Source organism: Chlorocebus sabaeus, chromosome X (assembly GCF_047675955.1).
Source record: "Chlorocebus sabaeus isolate Y175 chromosome X, mChlSab1.0.hap1, whole genome shotgun sequence".
NCBI classification, from domain to species: Eukaryota; Metazoa; Chordata; class Mammalia; order Primates; family Cercopithecidae; genus Chlorocebus; species Chlorocebus sabaeus.
Window position 1 is genome coordinate 133,208,803 of NC_132933.1, and position 14,650 is coordinate 133,223,452.

General features: G+C 41.1%; 1 protein-coding gene across 6 annotated transcripts in view; it reads left to right on the top strand.

The window, feature by feature from the left end:
* Nucleotides 1-14,650, top strand: part of SH3KBP1 (SH3 domain containing kinase binding protein 1) — a 355,677-nt gene that overhangs the window by 202,108 nt on the left and 138,919 nt on the right. For 4 of the 6 annotated variants that reach the window (XM_007991227.3, XM_007991229.3, XM_037986385.2 and 1 more), the window contains one exon: nt 623-828. In XM_007991227.3, the coding sequence (XP_007989418.1) occupies nt 623-828 (206 nt within the window). Of the gene's footprint in view, nt 1-622; nt 829-14,152; nt 14,290-14,650 lie in introns of those variants that run through there. The other 2 variants (XM_007991230.3, XM_037986386.2) reach the window with 1 other exon arrangement.

The window sequence follows — 14,650 nt, forward strand, 5'->3', positions numbered from 1 at the left end:
TGAAACCGTCTTAATGTCAAGTTTGGTTTAATGCTTTCCTAGAGAAATATGTCTGCATGCATTTATTCCTTGTGAAGCCATCCAAAAAGATTTAATTCTTTGGCAGTTATAATTTTGTGTGGTTTCTTTAATTGCTAATTTGTTTAAATGGCTTTTAGCTTTACAGTTTCCCTTTAGGAAATGTTACTTTCATTACTAATTGCTAATTGACATGAGTCATAGAGATTGGAGGTACAGTATGTGGTACTGACTGGGTGGGGAGGCAACAAAGTGGGTGGGAAGGGTTACTATTGCACAGGCTATGGCAAAACAAATTTGAATCAAAACTAGGCTCCCGGCTAAAGAGGGGTGAATTTCACATGTACGAAGATATCTGCTTTGGAATTAGCTTTGCTGAAAAGTTGTTTTGATTCACATCTTAAAATTAAAAGTAAGGAATGGGGAGATCAAACAAAACTCAGAGCCAGTCAAACTACTGAACATACTGAATACAAAAGCCTAGTGCAAGTTATCCTGTGTCCAGTCACACTTTTAGAGGTGGTTCCTGGCCGGTTGTGAAGTTCTTCTTCAGGGCTCTGGCTGATTTCTGAGCTCTTTCTCTCCCCATTCCCCCTCTTGACAGGTTTAAGGGAAACCACAGGCTCTGAGAGTGATGGGGGTGACTCAAGCAGCACCAAGTCTGAAGGTGCCAACGGGACAGTGGCAACTGCAGCAATCCAGCCCAAGAAAGTTAAGGGAGTGGGCTTTGGAGACATTTTCAAAGACAAGCCAATCAAACTAAGACCAAGGTCAATTGAAGTAGAAAATGACTTTCTTCCGGTGGAAAAGGTATGTTCGACAGTTTCTATTTGATTTCAACATAATGTGGAATATCCAAAAGTATGTTGTGGGGTTTGGTGCCAGAAGCTTCCAATTCCTCTTTTAGGATTTCCGTGTCCTCATGTACTAGCTGTTTGTCCTGTCTCCTTTTTTAGCTCTCCCTCTATGTGGGAATGACTTCCCTCGAAAGGCTTACGCTCTAGTTTGCTGCTTTTTTCTTGCTGATCTCTCTAGGGAATGTTTCTCAGGATGACTTTTCAAATGGACCAGCACTTCTCTATCTGCTTCCCAGAAAAACCCCTTATTCCTGGACCCACCTAAGTGCATGACCCTGACACTTTTCAGACACTGTCCGGTCTCTCTCCTCTCCTTATACATTTCTCTAGTGCTTTGTGCTTGGGTGTGCTGACTGTGGTTCTGCACTAGAGTGAAGGAATTGTGCACCTTTTCTCTAAGAGTTAGTTGGAGATAATCTCAGACTGTTTAAAGGAAGTCTCCTGCGGGTGTGAATGATGGAGATGGCCTGTGCTGTGACTCCCTGGGTTTTTCCCTTCAGGAAGCTGGCTGTTTGCTTCTGCTTCTGGTTCTGGGCTAGCAAGAGGCAGGCAGCATGTTGCTGCTGAGTACGTGGTTACCACAGCAACACACCCAGAGCCCTCGCGCTTGTGGCTGCCGATGACGTCTACTGTGGTATACTTCTAAGCATTGTAGCCTTGCTTAGGAGTTGATAAATACCGTGGAATTTTCCAGATTATAATAAGCTACACTCGTGCTGTGCTTAAGGAATGTTTGTTAATTCGATCTACTGCTGAAATGTTTGCTTTGACGTCTGTGCCAGCAGATTTGGGCAATGGGGTATTGGCAACCTCTCTAATTCAGGTTTATGGGTGACCTTTAAGTGTTTTTGTTTGTTTGTTTGTTTGTTTTTGGTGGGATAATATTTTAAAGGTTGCATCATCTTCTGCAGCTGTAGGACATTCACCCCTCTACCCACCCTCAGCAACCTTGCCCAGTGTCATCATGCATTAGAAACAGAATCTGAAAAGGAAACTTTTCGAACACTAAATCCCTCTAGAGATGAGTCAGGCAGAAAGGGCAGATACCTAGAAATTAAAAACTGTTTCGTTTAAACTCTTTTTTTTTCAATGTTGAAGTTTCTTTCAGCCAGCATTGTTCCTTTTAGCAATCAATATATATTTTTCAAGATCTGAAAACTAGTGTCCCAGCTCTTGAGCTCACTTCTGTTTCATATGGTCACATTCAGATTCCCGTAAACATTTACAAAAGAGCAAGTCCCCATGTTGGAAAGGAACAATGGATGCAGTTTTTCTTCATTTTATTCAAGTGGTTGAAGTGAAAATGACCATTGACTCAGTCAGCAAACAGTTTATTCCTTTTGTTTGTTTTATGATTCCTGGCCTTTATCTTCTTCATGTAGGAGGACAGTGTGTGTGTGTGTGTGTGTGTGTGTGTGTGTGTGTGTGTGCGCGCGCGCACATGCACACGCACGTGTGTGTATGACTCTAATTATTGCTATTAATATTAGTTTTAGCTACCAATAATAAACTGAATTACTGTTGATAGCAGTGTCAATGTCAAATATAATACTTGAAAGTTTTTATCCCAGCACATTTCTTTCCTGAACCTCAGAGCTGTATGTCCAACTGCCTGCTTACTTCAGTATCTCCACTTGAAGATCTTAAATTCATATCCATTTGCCTAAACCTGAACTCATCATCCTCCTCCAACTGCTCTACCCACAGCTTTCCCCATCTCAGTTGAAGGCAGTGCCATCTCCCACTCCTATTGCTCAAGACAGAAACCCTTAGGTTGTCCCTGACTGTTTCTCTCAGCTCTGCCTCCTAAGTGTGTCCATCATCCACCTAAGTCTCATCGCTTCCACTGCTCCTTCATAGTGACTTCTGCCTCTCCCCATCCCCCTACAGTTTAGTCTTAAGAGCGAAGCCAGGGAGAACCTTTGAAAACCCAAGTCACATCATGCTACTCATCTGCTCACACCCCTGCCAAGGCTTTCCTGAGAAAAAAAGTGGGACCCGATCCTCATTACTGCTGGGACTTCCTCCCCCACTGCTCTCCCTTCACTTTCTTCATTCTGGGTCCTTGCTCTTCCTCAGACATGCCATGCACACTCCTACGGGGGGCATTTGCTATAGTGGTCTCCTCGGCCTGGGCCACTCTGCATCTACCTGCCCACTCGGCTGCCTCCCTTTCCTCCATGCCATCTTAGCAGAAACCTCACGCTGTCCCCCTTCCTGGCACTAAATATTTTGTTCTCGGTGGCACATACCATCTTCTAACAGTTATTTTTGTTGTATCTATCACTTATTTGTTTACTAATCTATGTGCTTAGAACAGTGCATGGCACATTGTAGGTGCTCAATAAATATTGTTGAATGAATAATATTAAAATCTATGTTAATGCTGCACTTTAGAGATTACAGACATCTCTAGAATGAGAGTATTGGGTGAGATAATATAGCACTTGTATAGTTGAAAATATATCAATTGTATAGTTCACTGCACCTCTGTGAAGCAGAGAGTTGACTTATTGCATTGATATTGGTGCCATGAAGTGTTAACTTCATCAGGCACACATATGTGTGTGCGCATGGGTGTTGAACATCCCTAATCCGAAATCTGAAACGCTGCAAAATCGAAACTTATTGAGGACCAATATGATTCTCAAAGTAAATGTTCATTGGAGCATTTTGGATTTCGGATTTTTGGATTAGGGATGCTCAACCTGGATGTATTCTGCTGATATTCCAGAATGCAAAAAGAAAAATTATTCTGAAATCCAAAACACTTCTGGTCCCAAGCATTTCAGATAGGAATATTTGACGTGTGTGTGTGTGTGTGTGCATTCGTGTATGCATCTTGATTCCTGATTTGTCTGCAGAATGAAACCATGTGCTGGAAGCTCCCTAAACCCATTTCTCATGTGGAGCCTCTGGGGAAAACATAAACTTCCCAGCCTGCTTTCTGGGTGTGGACAATTTTTACAACATCTAAGACATTTGAAACTATCTCCACCCCGTGTTGTTGGTGCCACGGATAGTTGCATAGATTTATGGATCCATCATGTTATTGTACAACCTGGCACAAGAGCCAATAAGTGTGATACTGTTTTATTAGCATACAACCTGGCTTTCATCACTTTTGAGATGGTTTTGTGTCTAAGATTTATGTCTAAGGAAGAAAGCTTCCTTTGAGAATTGAGCTCGTTGTTTTGATTTTTAGAAGCACAAATTGGATCTTGTGTGATAGCATTCAGTAGGTGAGGCTCAAGTAGGTCTCCTGCTCAGGCTGGGACAGTTGGCCTTCTGAAATGTCTGGCTTGATAACTTGGATGAGGGAAAAAGGGAATCTGACAATTATTAACAGCTGTGAGCATCATATTATACTTTTCATTTGTGAAGTTTATTTATTTATTTTTGAAACAGAGTCTTGCTCTGTCACCTAGGCTGGAGTGCAGTGGCACAAGCTCGGCTCACAGCAACGTCTGCCTCCCAGGTTCAAGCGATTCTTGTGCCTCAGTCTCCTAAGTAGCTGGGATTACAGGCGCACACCACCACACCCAGCTTAATTTTTTTTTTTTTATATATTTTTAGTAGAGACGGGGTTTCACCACGTTGACCAGGCTGGTCTTGAACTCCTGACCTCAAATGATCCACCCACCTTGGCCTTCCAAAGTGTTGGGATTACAGGTTTGAGCCACCATACCTGGCTAAGTTTGTGAAGTATTAAGATCCACTTTTCTGAGTCAGTAGATAATCTTGTGCTTATCTTATATTTTAATCTATATTACCCTACCCAGAGTTAATGATTAGATTATATACCAGGAAAGATATTGCATAACATCCCTCCACCAACTGTGAATAAATAGTTCATGTAGGTATTCTTGCTTCTCTTATCAAGCTATAAGGAAGGATTCCATTTATGAATCTTTTAAATACCACCAAGTGGGTATGTCTCTGAATGATTTGTTGAATGTACCATTTAACTGAAATATTTACAGCTGAGATGATTTAATGTCTGGGACTTGCTTCCTATAGCCCAGAAGATGAAAGAGGGGAGCATAGAGGAGACGTTGATCATGAGTTGTTATTTGTTGAAACTGGATGGTGTATACATGGGGGTTCATTACACTCTATTTTTGTGTATGTTGGAAATTTCCCTTGAAATAGGTTAAATGGGGGAAAAGAAAGAACCTTGGAGAAACATGTACCATTTAAACCAAGCTCAGATGTAAGTATGTGCTGTATCAAAATAATGGAAAATGCTATGTGGCTAAAGATGAACCAAGTTTAACCTTAGAAAATTATAGGGCCATAGTACTATCGTCCTAGCTGATTGACCTCGGCAAAGTTGGCCTCAGCTGGGCCATCTGTAAAATGGGAATACTTTTTTTTTTTTTTTTTTTTTTTTTTTTTTTTACCTATCCTACCTCACAGGACTTAAAAAATACATACCTGAAAATACTTTCTAAATGTGACTCATTTCAGCTAGCATGTATTGAGTGCTCACTAATTATGCTCAGTACTGACGATACAGTGGTGAGGGAGACCACGTCACTGCCCTCAGGGAGCTACAGAAAAGTAAATAAACAATAATAATAGAGTATAGGAAATGCCATAATCAGGCTGAGAACAGTGTTGTGCTGTAGGAGCCCTCAGGCATTGCAGGAAGTGGTGAGTTATTAGGGAGGCTCGAAGGTGTGTGCTCGTTCATGTGTGTGTGTACCAGCTTCTTACAAGAAGTGATGTTGAGGCTGAAAACCATGGGTCCAGTAGGCATAGAGTTATTAAGGTAGGGAGAGCAACATCTATAAATGCCTTGAAGGGTGAAAGAGATAGCAGAGATTATGTGTAGAGGCTCCAGCAAGATGTGGGGAAAGAAGCAGGTCCCAGATCATGAAGAGTCTTGTGAGACTTGTTAAGAAGTTGGACTTGATCTTGAGAGCAATGGGAAACTATCAAAGTGTTTTAAGCAAGAGAGTGACATGATCAGATAGGTGGTTTAGAGAAAGTATTCCAACTGCAGTGTGGGGAGTGGATTACAGAAGACAGGGTGAGTAAAATTCAAAAGAGAGGTAACAGAAACATACTGGCTTTCCTAATAAATAGCCCCCCACTCCAAGTCTAGGTTCTAAACCAGTTAATTAGATGAGTGAGTGAATGGATAATCAAAGTATTTTGCTGATTTTTTTTTCATTATAGATATCCAGTTGACCCAGCATTCTTTATTGAAAAGATAATCCTTTCTACACTGCACAGCCCTATCACCTTAGTCATAACCTAAGTGGCTATATATAAGTGGGCCTATTTCTGGACTCTGTTCTGTGGATCTGTTTTTCCTTGTGCCCATTCTATGCTGTCTAGGTATTTATTCCTCTTCAAGATTACCTAAGTTATTCTTGGCCCTTTGTATTTTAATTTAAATTTTAGAATCAGTTTGTCAATCTCCCATCATCATCATCAAAAAAAAAAAAAAAAAAAAAAAAACAAAACCCTCCTGGAATTTTGATTGAGAGCGCATTGAATCTGTAGATACTTTTGATGACAATTGGTACCTTTCTAATTCATGAACATGGTATATCCCTCTATTTGTATAGACCTTATTTTATTTTGTGAAATGTTCTCAAGCTGAACACTTACGATTTGTGATCTCGCTATGCATATGTTTTACTGCATGTCATTACTGATGAAGGCAAAGTTGGAAGATATAGATTAGTGTGAGAGACAAATGGGCCTGCCAGCTGATTCCCAGAATTAGACAGATTTGCCCACACAATCTCAGCAACATTGGACTAACTCAGGCCAATGTGAGATAGAAGGACCTGCCCCTTGAGGAACAGCAGAGAAGGCTGACTTCCAAGAGGAGGAAAGAGAAGAGCTAAGCTGAGCATGCCCAGTATATTTTTCTTAAATTCACCTATCAGATAAGTAATTTCACTCTCCCAGGGAAGGATACATAAAGGGGAAGAAAATGGCAGGAGTGTCTAATTGTGTCCAGAGAGCATCCATTTGAATTTCTTTACATAGAAGGGGACATCAAGGTAAGGGATGTTTTAACAGCTTGAACTATTGTCATGGAGGGAAATGGATGGTTTGGGGAAATATTTTGAAGATAGAATCAAGTTTGATAGTATGTGGGGGATAAAGAAGAGGGAGGACTTGAAGATGGTGCCTTGGGCAACTGGCTTAAGCAGCTGAGTACTATTTTCGGATTAGAAGACACTGGAGAAAGAAGATATTTGGGGAGGAAGGACATGGGTTAGACTAGTTGGATTTGGAAGTTTCTTGTGGCACTGTATCAAGTAGAGGCATCCAGCAGGCAGATGGATAAATAAGTCTGGTGACTGGGAGAGAACTGTAAATGTAGGTTTCAGAGTCATCAGCCTAGAGATTGGGTTGAAAGACTCTGAGCAAGAAGGCAGCCCAGACAGGATTGTTTTCTCATGAGTGCAGCTGGTACCTCTGTCTCCCACCTGTGGACCTGAGAGGGAATTTCCTCATCAGGCTATTTTCCTGTGACCCCAGCCTGGCCCTACTCTCTTTTTCTAAACTCCTTCCCTTGTTATCCCTTGTTATGAGTCACTTAGATGATCACTTCTGACCAACCACTTAAGGAAAGGAGTGTCAGGTATTACACATGGATAGGTAAGTTACAGATACTCGAGTGAGTCTCAGGACCTAACCTGACATGGCTTTATATAGAATAATGCTGGCTTTTTGGTGCCAGCGGATTCCATGTCCTAGCCCTTTAGGCACTACCAGTCTTGGCCGACTTAATTATTGGAAAAAGCAGTCTTTTTTGCCTTGGTGGAAAAGAGATTTCTAAACTTCATGGTTTACCAGGTTGGTTGTTTACTGGATTCCCTACAGATAAATCTTTCAAGAAGCTTCTTTCCCATGGTCTTCCTGTCTTAGCTGATTTCCATTAGTGACTTCTGACATGTCTCTCTTGAATTCTGTCTACACTTTCTAAAAGGTGTTGTGTTTGTAACAGTCTCTTTTTCAACTCTTGTCATCTTGAATCTCATTTATAGAATTATAGTCACCCAAGTTAATGCCTTTATAGTATCCACATTGTAGCTTTCACTTGTGACAGATAATTAGAATTAAAATTGTGTATAAATGAGAGTCACTAATCAAGTTTTTAATTAGCCAAATTACAGTAAGAGAATTTAAATATTTTCATATGTATCCCAGGTAGTCTTTTTTGTATTTAATTTTTCTGGGTACATAATAGGTGTATGTATGGGGTACATGAGATGTTTTGATACAGGCATGCACTGTGAAATAAGCACATCATGGAGAATGGGGTATCTATCCCTCAAGCATTTATCCTTTGAGTTATAAACAATAAAATTATACTCTAAGTTATTTTAAAATGTACAATTAAGTTATTATTGACTATAGTAATCCTGTTGTGCTACCAAATAGTGGGTCTTATTCATTCTTTCTATTTTTTATATATCCATTAACCATCCCCACCTTCCACCCAGCCCCCACCCAGGTAGTCTTTTTATCCATTTTAGTAAAAATGCATTAAGCTGTATAATCATATAAAGTTAAAACATGTCAATAAAGTGATGATCTTTGTTCCTTAAAAATGAGAGATCTATATTCTAATCCTTTGAAGACTAGAAATAAGCTCTAGAGACCTCCAGAAGCTAATGAGATATACTCTTTGACTGATTAAACACCAGGGTCAAAACCTTGTTGTGATTATCTGAGACCTAGAGTATTGGCTGTCCCTCATTTTGGTTGAAAAATAAGACGGTGTCTCTTGAGTTGTTGGAAAACCTGTGGTTTTTAATGAGCAGATGGTGTTAAGATGCCCACTGGTTGCCTGGGTTGAATGAAGTGTTTGGGATTTTCAGACATTCTCCATGATGTGCTTATTTCACAGTGCGTGCCTGCGTCAAAACATCTCATGTACCCCATAAATACACCTATTATATACCCACAAAAATTAAATAAAAAAAAATAATAAAGAAGACTACCTGAGATACATTTTCAGACTTTGGCTTCTTTCTCCTCAGAGTATCTCTGTTTTGTTTCCTGATCTGGAAAAAGTAAGGAAGGAGGAGGGGAGTTGGTCGGGAAAGGGAAACAGAAACAGTGAACCAGTATTACAGGATTATTCTTTGTCATGTTGGGTGCTGCTTTCTGTTTTGTATATGTTTGACGTGAACTTTCTAAAACACTCAGCCTAGCGTATTGTCTAAGAAATATTTAGTTGCGGCCAGATTGTCACCAAGAATCATGTTCCCAGAAGGTTTTCAAATTGCGTTTTTAAAAGTATAGTGGTTGGCCGGGTGCAGTGGCTCACGCCTATAATCTCAGCACTTTGGAAGGCCGAGGCGGGTGGATCATGAGTTCAGAAGATAGAGACCATCCTGGCTAACACGGTGAAACCCCGTCTCTACTAAAAATACAAAAAAATTAGCTAGGTGTGGTGGCATGTGCCTGTAGCCCCAGCTACTCAGGAGGCTGAGGCAGGAGAATCGCTTGAACCCAGGAGGTAGAGGTTGCAATGAGCCGAGATTGTGCCACTGCACTCCAGCCTGGGCGACAGAGTGAGACTCCTTAAAAAAAAAAAAAGAAAAAAAAAAGTATAGTGGTTATTAAACATGGAGGACAGATAGCCCAGGTTCAAATCTCAACTCTGCCTCTTCCTGGGACAAGTTACTTAACCACTCAGTGCTTTTGATTCCTCATCTGTAAAATTAGAGTAACAAGAGAATCTACCCCAGAGGCTTGTTGTGAGGATTAAGTAACATGTAATGGTTAGAGAAGTGCCTGGCACATAGTAATCACTTGATTAACGTTAGTTATTATTGTTGTCCTTATTGTTATTAAAGTCGAAAGAGTACCTATAAATGACAGTACATTTTCCAGGGTTATTTCTTTATTGTTTATTTATTTTTTATTTTATTTTATTTTAGTTTTGAGGCAGGATCTTGCTCTGTCATCCAGGCCGGAGTGCAGTGGCAACCTCTGCCTCCCAGGTTCAAGCAATTCTCTTGCCTCAGCCTCCCGAGTAGCTGGGATTATGGGTGTGGGCCACCATGCCCGGCTAATTTTTGTATTTTTAGTAGAGACGTGGTTTCACCATGTTGGCCAGGCTGGTCTTGAACTCCTGACCTCTGGTGATCCACCTGCCTCAGCCCTCCAAAGTGCTGGGATTACAGACATGAGCCACTGTGCCTGGCCTCTTTAATTTTTTATTATGGCAAATTTCAAACTCCAAGAAGAACAATGGAATTTTGCTATATCTGTGTTAGCTGTTTGTTTCACATCACCAAGTCTTAAATGTCAGCTGCTAGAAAGTAAGTGCCATAATTTGGGACCTTGTCTGTGTTAGTCACCATTTACTGTTTATGGCCGGGCGCGGTGGCTCAAGCCTGTAATCCCAGCACTTTGGGAGGCCGAGACGGGCGGATCACGAGGTCAGGAGATCGAGACCATCCTGGCTAACCCGGTGAAACCCCGTCTCTACTAAAAAATACAAAAATCTAGCCGGGCGAGGTGGCGGGCGCCTGTAGTCCCAGCTACTCGGGAGGCTGAGGCAGGAGAATGGCGTGAACCCGGGAGGCGGAGCTTGCAGTGAGCTGAGATCCGGCCACTGCACTCCAGCCTGGGCGACAGAGCGAAACTCCGCCTCAAAAAAAAAAAAAAAAGAAAATAGTTGTTAAATGATAGTTGGCCCTCAGTAAATATTTGTGGACTGGATGAATGAAGATAGTGTTTTGTGCTAATCCAATTCTGGTTGGGATCTGCTTGTGGTCTAGCTAAGATTCACTCTTCCATTTGTTCATTAATTCACTCATTCATTCATTCACTGAAGCTTTATTGAATGCCTTTTATGAATCAGCAGTGTGAAGCTTTATTGAATGCCTTTTATGGATTAGCAGTGGTAGCTCTGGGATTTCTATGTAAATGAACAAAGGGGTGGCAATCCATTTGGAAAGGGATTGGCTAAATGGCATGTCTAGATGTTTTACTTGCATAGTAAGTGCAGTTTTTTTTACCTGACAGGTTATTTATTTGGGGTGGAGTAGGTCTGGTGTGGTTCATCTGAATGGAGTTAACACCTCCTGCCCTAAGTCACACCTTGGATCAGCTGTCATATACAGGCTTCTCATTTAATGCTTTGGATTGTCCCTACATTGGAGAGAAGGGGGTATGTATAAAAGTCATTATAATGTAAGGGGAAAGACTAGCAGAGGCATGTCCAAAGCATCAATGAGAATAGAAAGGAAGAAACTACTAACTTTCCTCCAGGTCAAGAAGGAAGGGATGGGGTATCCTGGGTCTCTTTTTAAGGAAAGTGGTATTTGAGCAAGGTGTTAAAAGATGTTGGGAATTCGTGGTACTAGCAGTGTGTGTGTGAACAAGGAGAGAGCATGAGTATATTGAAGGAAGAGGTGGGTTAGGCTGGGGTGCAGGGGCCGTGGTGGTGGTAGTGGAGGAAGTGGGCAGCTGAAGGGCAGGCAGTACCTCTTCCTGCAGGGCTCTGCCAGCCCACTCACAAGCTGCCCTTCTTCTGGGTGGGCGGGCAAGTTGGTGAAGGAGTTCAGTTGGGCAGCAGCGTGATCAGATTTATACTTTAGAGAGATAACTGGGGAGGTGCCGAGGAATGTGGACTGGAGATGGGAGAGGAAGTAGCTGGGAGACTTGCCAGCCCCGGGGCTCCGTGGTTGATGACTAATTGGCCAGGCACCAGGAACTTCTAGTAGCTCTTGGAAAGGGGCAGATGGGCCCACCTCATGCACACTCTTTAAGCTGGATCGCCGTTGCCTGGGTTGGCAGCAACACTGACAGAAGAGCCAAGTTTCCTTTCAAAGAAAATTCTTTTGTGTATTTTGGGAATGAAAAAGCCAGAAGTCAGCATTCAACTATCTTCATTAATAGATAGGCTAAGAAGATAGAGACAATTTTTAAATTTTAAGTTGAGAGGGCCTTGTTAAATAGATTTACATGATATACACATGGGCATAAACATGTATGACTATAAGTCACAGATATTTATTGTGATTGTTTATTTATATATACCTTTACATTCAGCAGGTTTACCTTTCTAATTAGTTTTTTAATCAACTTTTAATTTTAGAGTAGTTTTAGATTTATGGAAAAGTTGTGAAGATAATAGAGTTCCCACATACCTTACACCCAGCTTCCTCTTTTGTTAACATCTTGCATTAACATGGTACCTTTCATATTATCTTTTTTTTTTTTTTTTTTTGAGACAGAGTCTTGCTCTGTCGCCCAGGCTGGAGTGCAGTGGCACAATCTCAGCTCACTGCAACCTCCGCTCCCCGCCCCCGATTCAAGCAATTCTTCTGCCTCAGCCTCCTGAGTAGCTGGGATTACAGGCACCCGCCACCACGCCTGGATAATTTTTGTATTTTTAGTAGAGACAGGTTTTCACCATGTTGACCAGACTGGTCTTGAACTCCTCACCTCAAGTAATCCACCCACCTTGGCCTCCCAAAGTGCTAGGATTACAGGCGTGAGCCACCATACCTGGCCCATATTATCATTATTGACTAACGTCCGTGCTTTATTCAGATGTCCTTAGTTTTTATCCAGTGTCCTTTTTCTGTTCCAGGATCCCATCTAAAATACCACGTTCAGATTTCTCATCTTGTTAGGCTTCAACAATTTCCCAGACTTTCTTTATTTTTGATGACCTTGGCAATTTTCAGTTTTGTAGAATGTCCTTAAATAAGCATTTGTCCGAAGTTTTTCTCATGAGTAGATTGGAGTTGTGGGTTTTTGGGAGGAAGGCCACAGAGGTGAAGTGCTGTCATTACATCATATTAATTCCATACTTATCACTATAGATGTTAACCTTAGTCACCTTGGCTGACATAGGTGTTAGTCAGGTTTCTCCACTAGAAAGTTCTGTTTTTTTCCCTCTTTCCATACTTGACTCTTTGGAAAAAGGGTACTCTGTGCCCCTCCCACTTAAAGAGTGGGGAGTTTCACTCTACCTCCTTGAGGGAGGAGTATCTAAAGAAATGATTTGGAATCCTTCACAGGAGATTTGTTTATTCTCCTCCATCCTAGTTGGGTTTTGATAAGGTAATTTTTTATCTGTTCTCTGAATTCCAAATGCTAATTCTGTAGCAATTGTATTATATTTGTCATTTACCACCTAGTGACATCACCTACATTTGTGTGTGTGTGTGATAAGTAAACAGATTTATGTCTTATTTACCCAAGGAGATTGTAAATTTCTTGAGGACTGGGACAGCATCTTATGTAAAGCCCCTTACAGAGTTGGATACAGTGTAGGCAGTTAATAAATATTAAGCAAATAGTTTTTAAATTAGTTTAATTAAAAATTTAAATATTGACCATAATTAACTGAAACAGGTCATCAAAGTCTAAGTATATGAGAAATGTGGTAAGATAAGGATACTATTTACTTGGCATCCTGATTTGTGAAATTATCCTGAACTTGTAATTGTGGCTAATATGATATTTACTGTGTGCCAGGCACTTTTGTAAGTACTTTACATATATTATTTAATCTTCCAGACAGCCCTATAGGTTGGTGCTATTATCCCCATTTTATAGATAAGGAAACTGAGATGAACAAAGGTTGAATAAGTTGTTCAGGATCACAAAGCCAGGAAGTAGCTCAACTGGAATTTTGATCTCAAACACTCTGGCTCCAGAGTTTTGAACACTTAACCACTGCGCTCTAGATTCATTGAAGTGGCAATTAAAATGGTATCTCTTTTGGGAGAAAGAACAAGATTGTGATTTAAATATTTCATTCCAGCCTGTTAGGATACTCCTGATGACATGGCAGCAATCTTGCTGTATTTTTCCTAGGGGAAGTATTTCCATAAAGCCACGGCTGTTTTTCCTTCTTCAGTTTGTGTGTGTGTGTGTGTGTGTGTGTGTGTGTGTGTGTGTTTAATCTTTGTGTAATGCAACTAATTATATCTGCTTAAAATACAGGCATGTTCATGATTGATATGTCATATACAGACTATATTCTAGATATCTCTTACTCTCTAGCCATATGATCTGTTGAAAGATAGTGGGCTTTTTATTTCTTCTCTGGCATTTTTAAACAGAAGTGATCACTAGCTCTTGCCAAATAAACACTCCCTCAGTGTGTTCCTTGTCCAAATGGTCACACCTGGGGGCCCCAGAAGGGAGCCCAGATTGTAGCAGCAACATAGGCGAGGGAGGAGGACTTCTCTCGAAGCCACCCAAGCCATGAATCGGCCCTGGCTTCCTGAACCATAAACAAATGCGAGCTTTGTTCTCCCCATTCCTCGTTTGGTCCCAAGTATGACTCAGGGTTAGGCTGGGTCCTGAGGCTCAGTGCTGTTGGAAGGAAGTGGGAGGATTCCAGGGGAGTTCTGGGACCTTTTCAAACTGAAGAGAGGAGGCTGGCTGCATCATGGGAGAAGAGGTATTCCTTTTTTCTTTTCTTGTATTTTCTTTTTTGCTTTTAGAGTTGTAATAAATCCACTTAACCTGTATCTTATCTGTATATAACATTTTGTAGCAAGACTGGGTAATGGGTTTGCATTAGTGGGTTGAAACAATGTGTGTGCCAGCTAGGAGCCCACAGAGGGGAGCTATGGATAAGCTGAGGAGGAACCTATCGAGTATACGGATTATTTGCTAAAGCTGAATGTTACTCTGGAGCTATTTAGCTGTTTTAATCCCTCTTGCTTTGGTCAATTTGGCCATTAATTTTTACAGATGTTTCCAATCTCTCTGTGTCTTGGGTTTTCATGTGCTCATTTTGCAGAGAGAAATTTAGATGG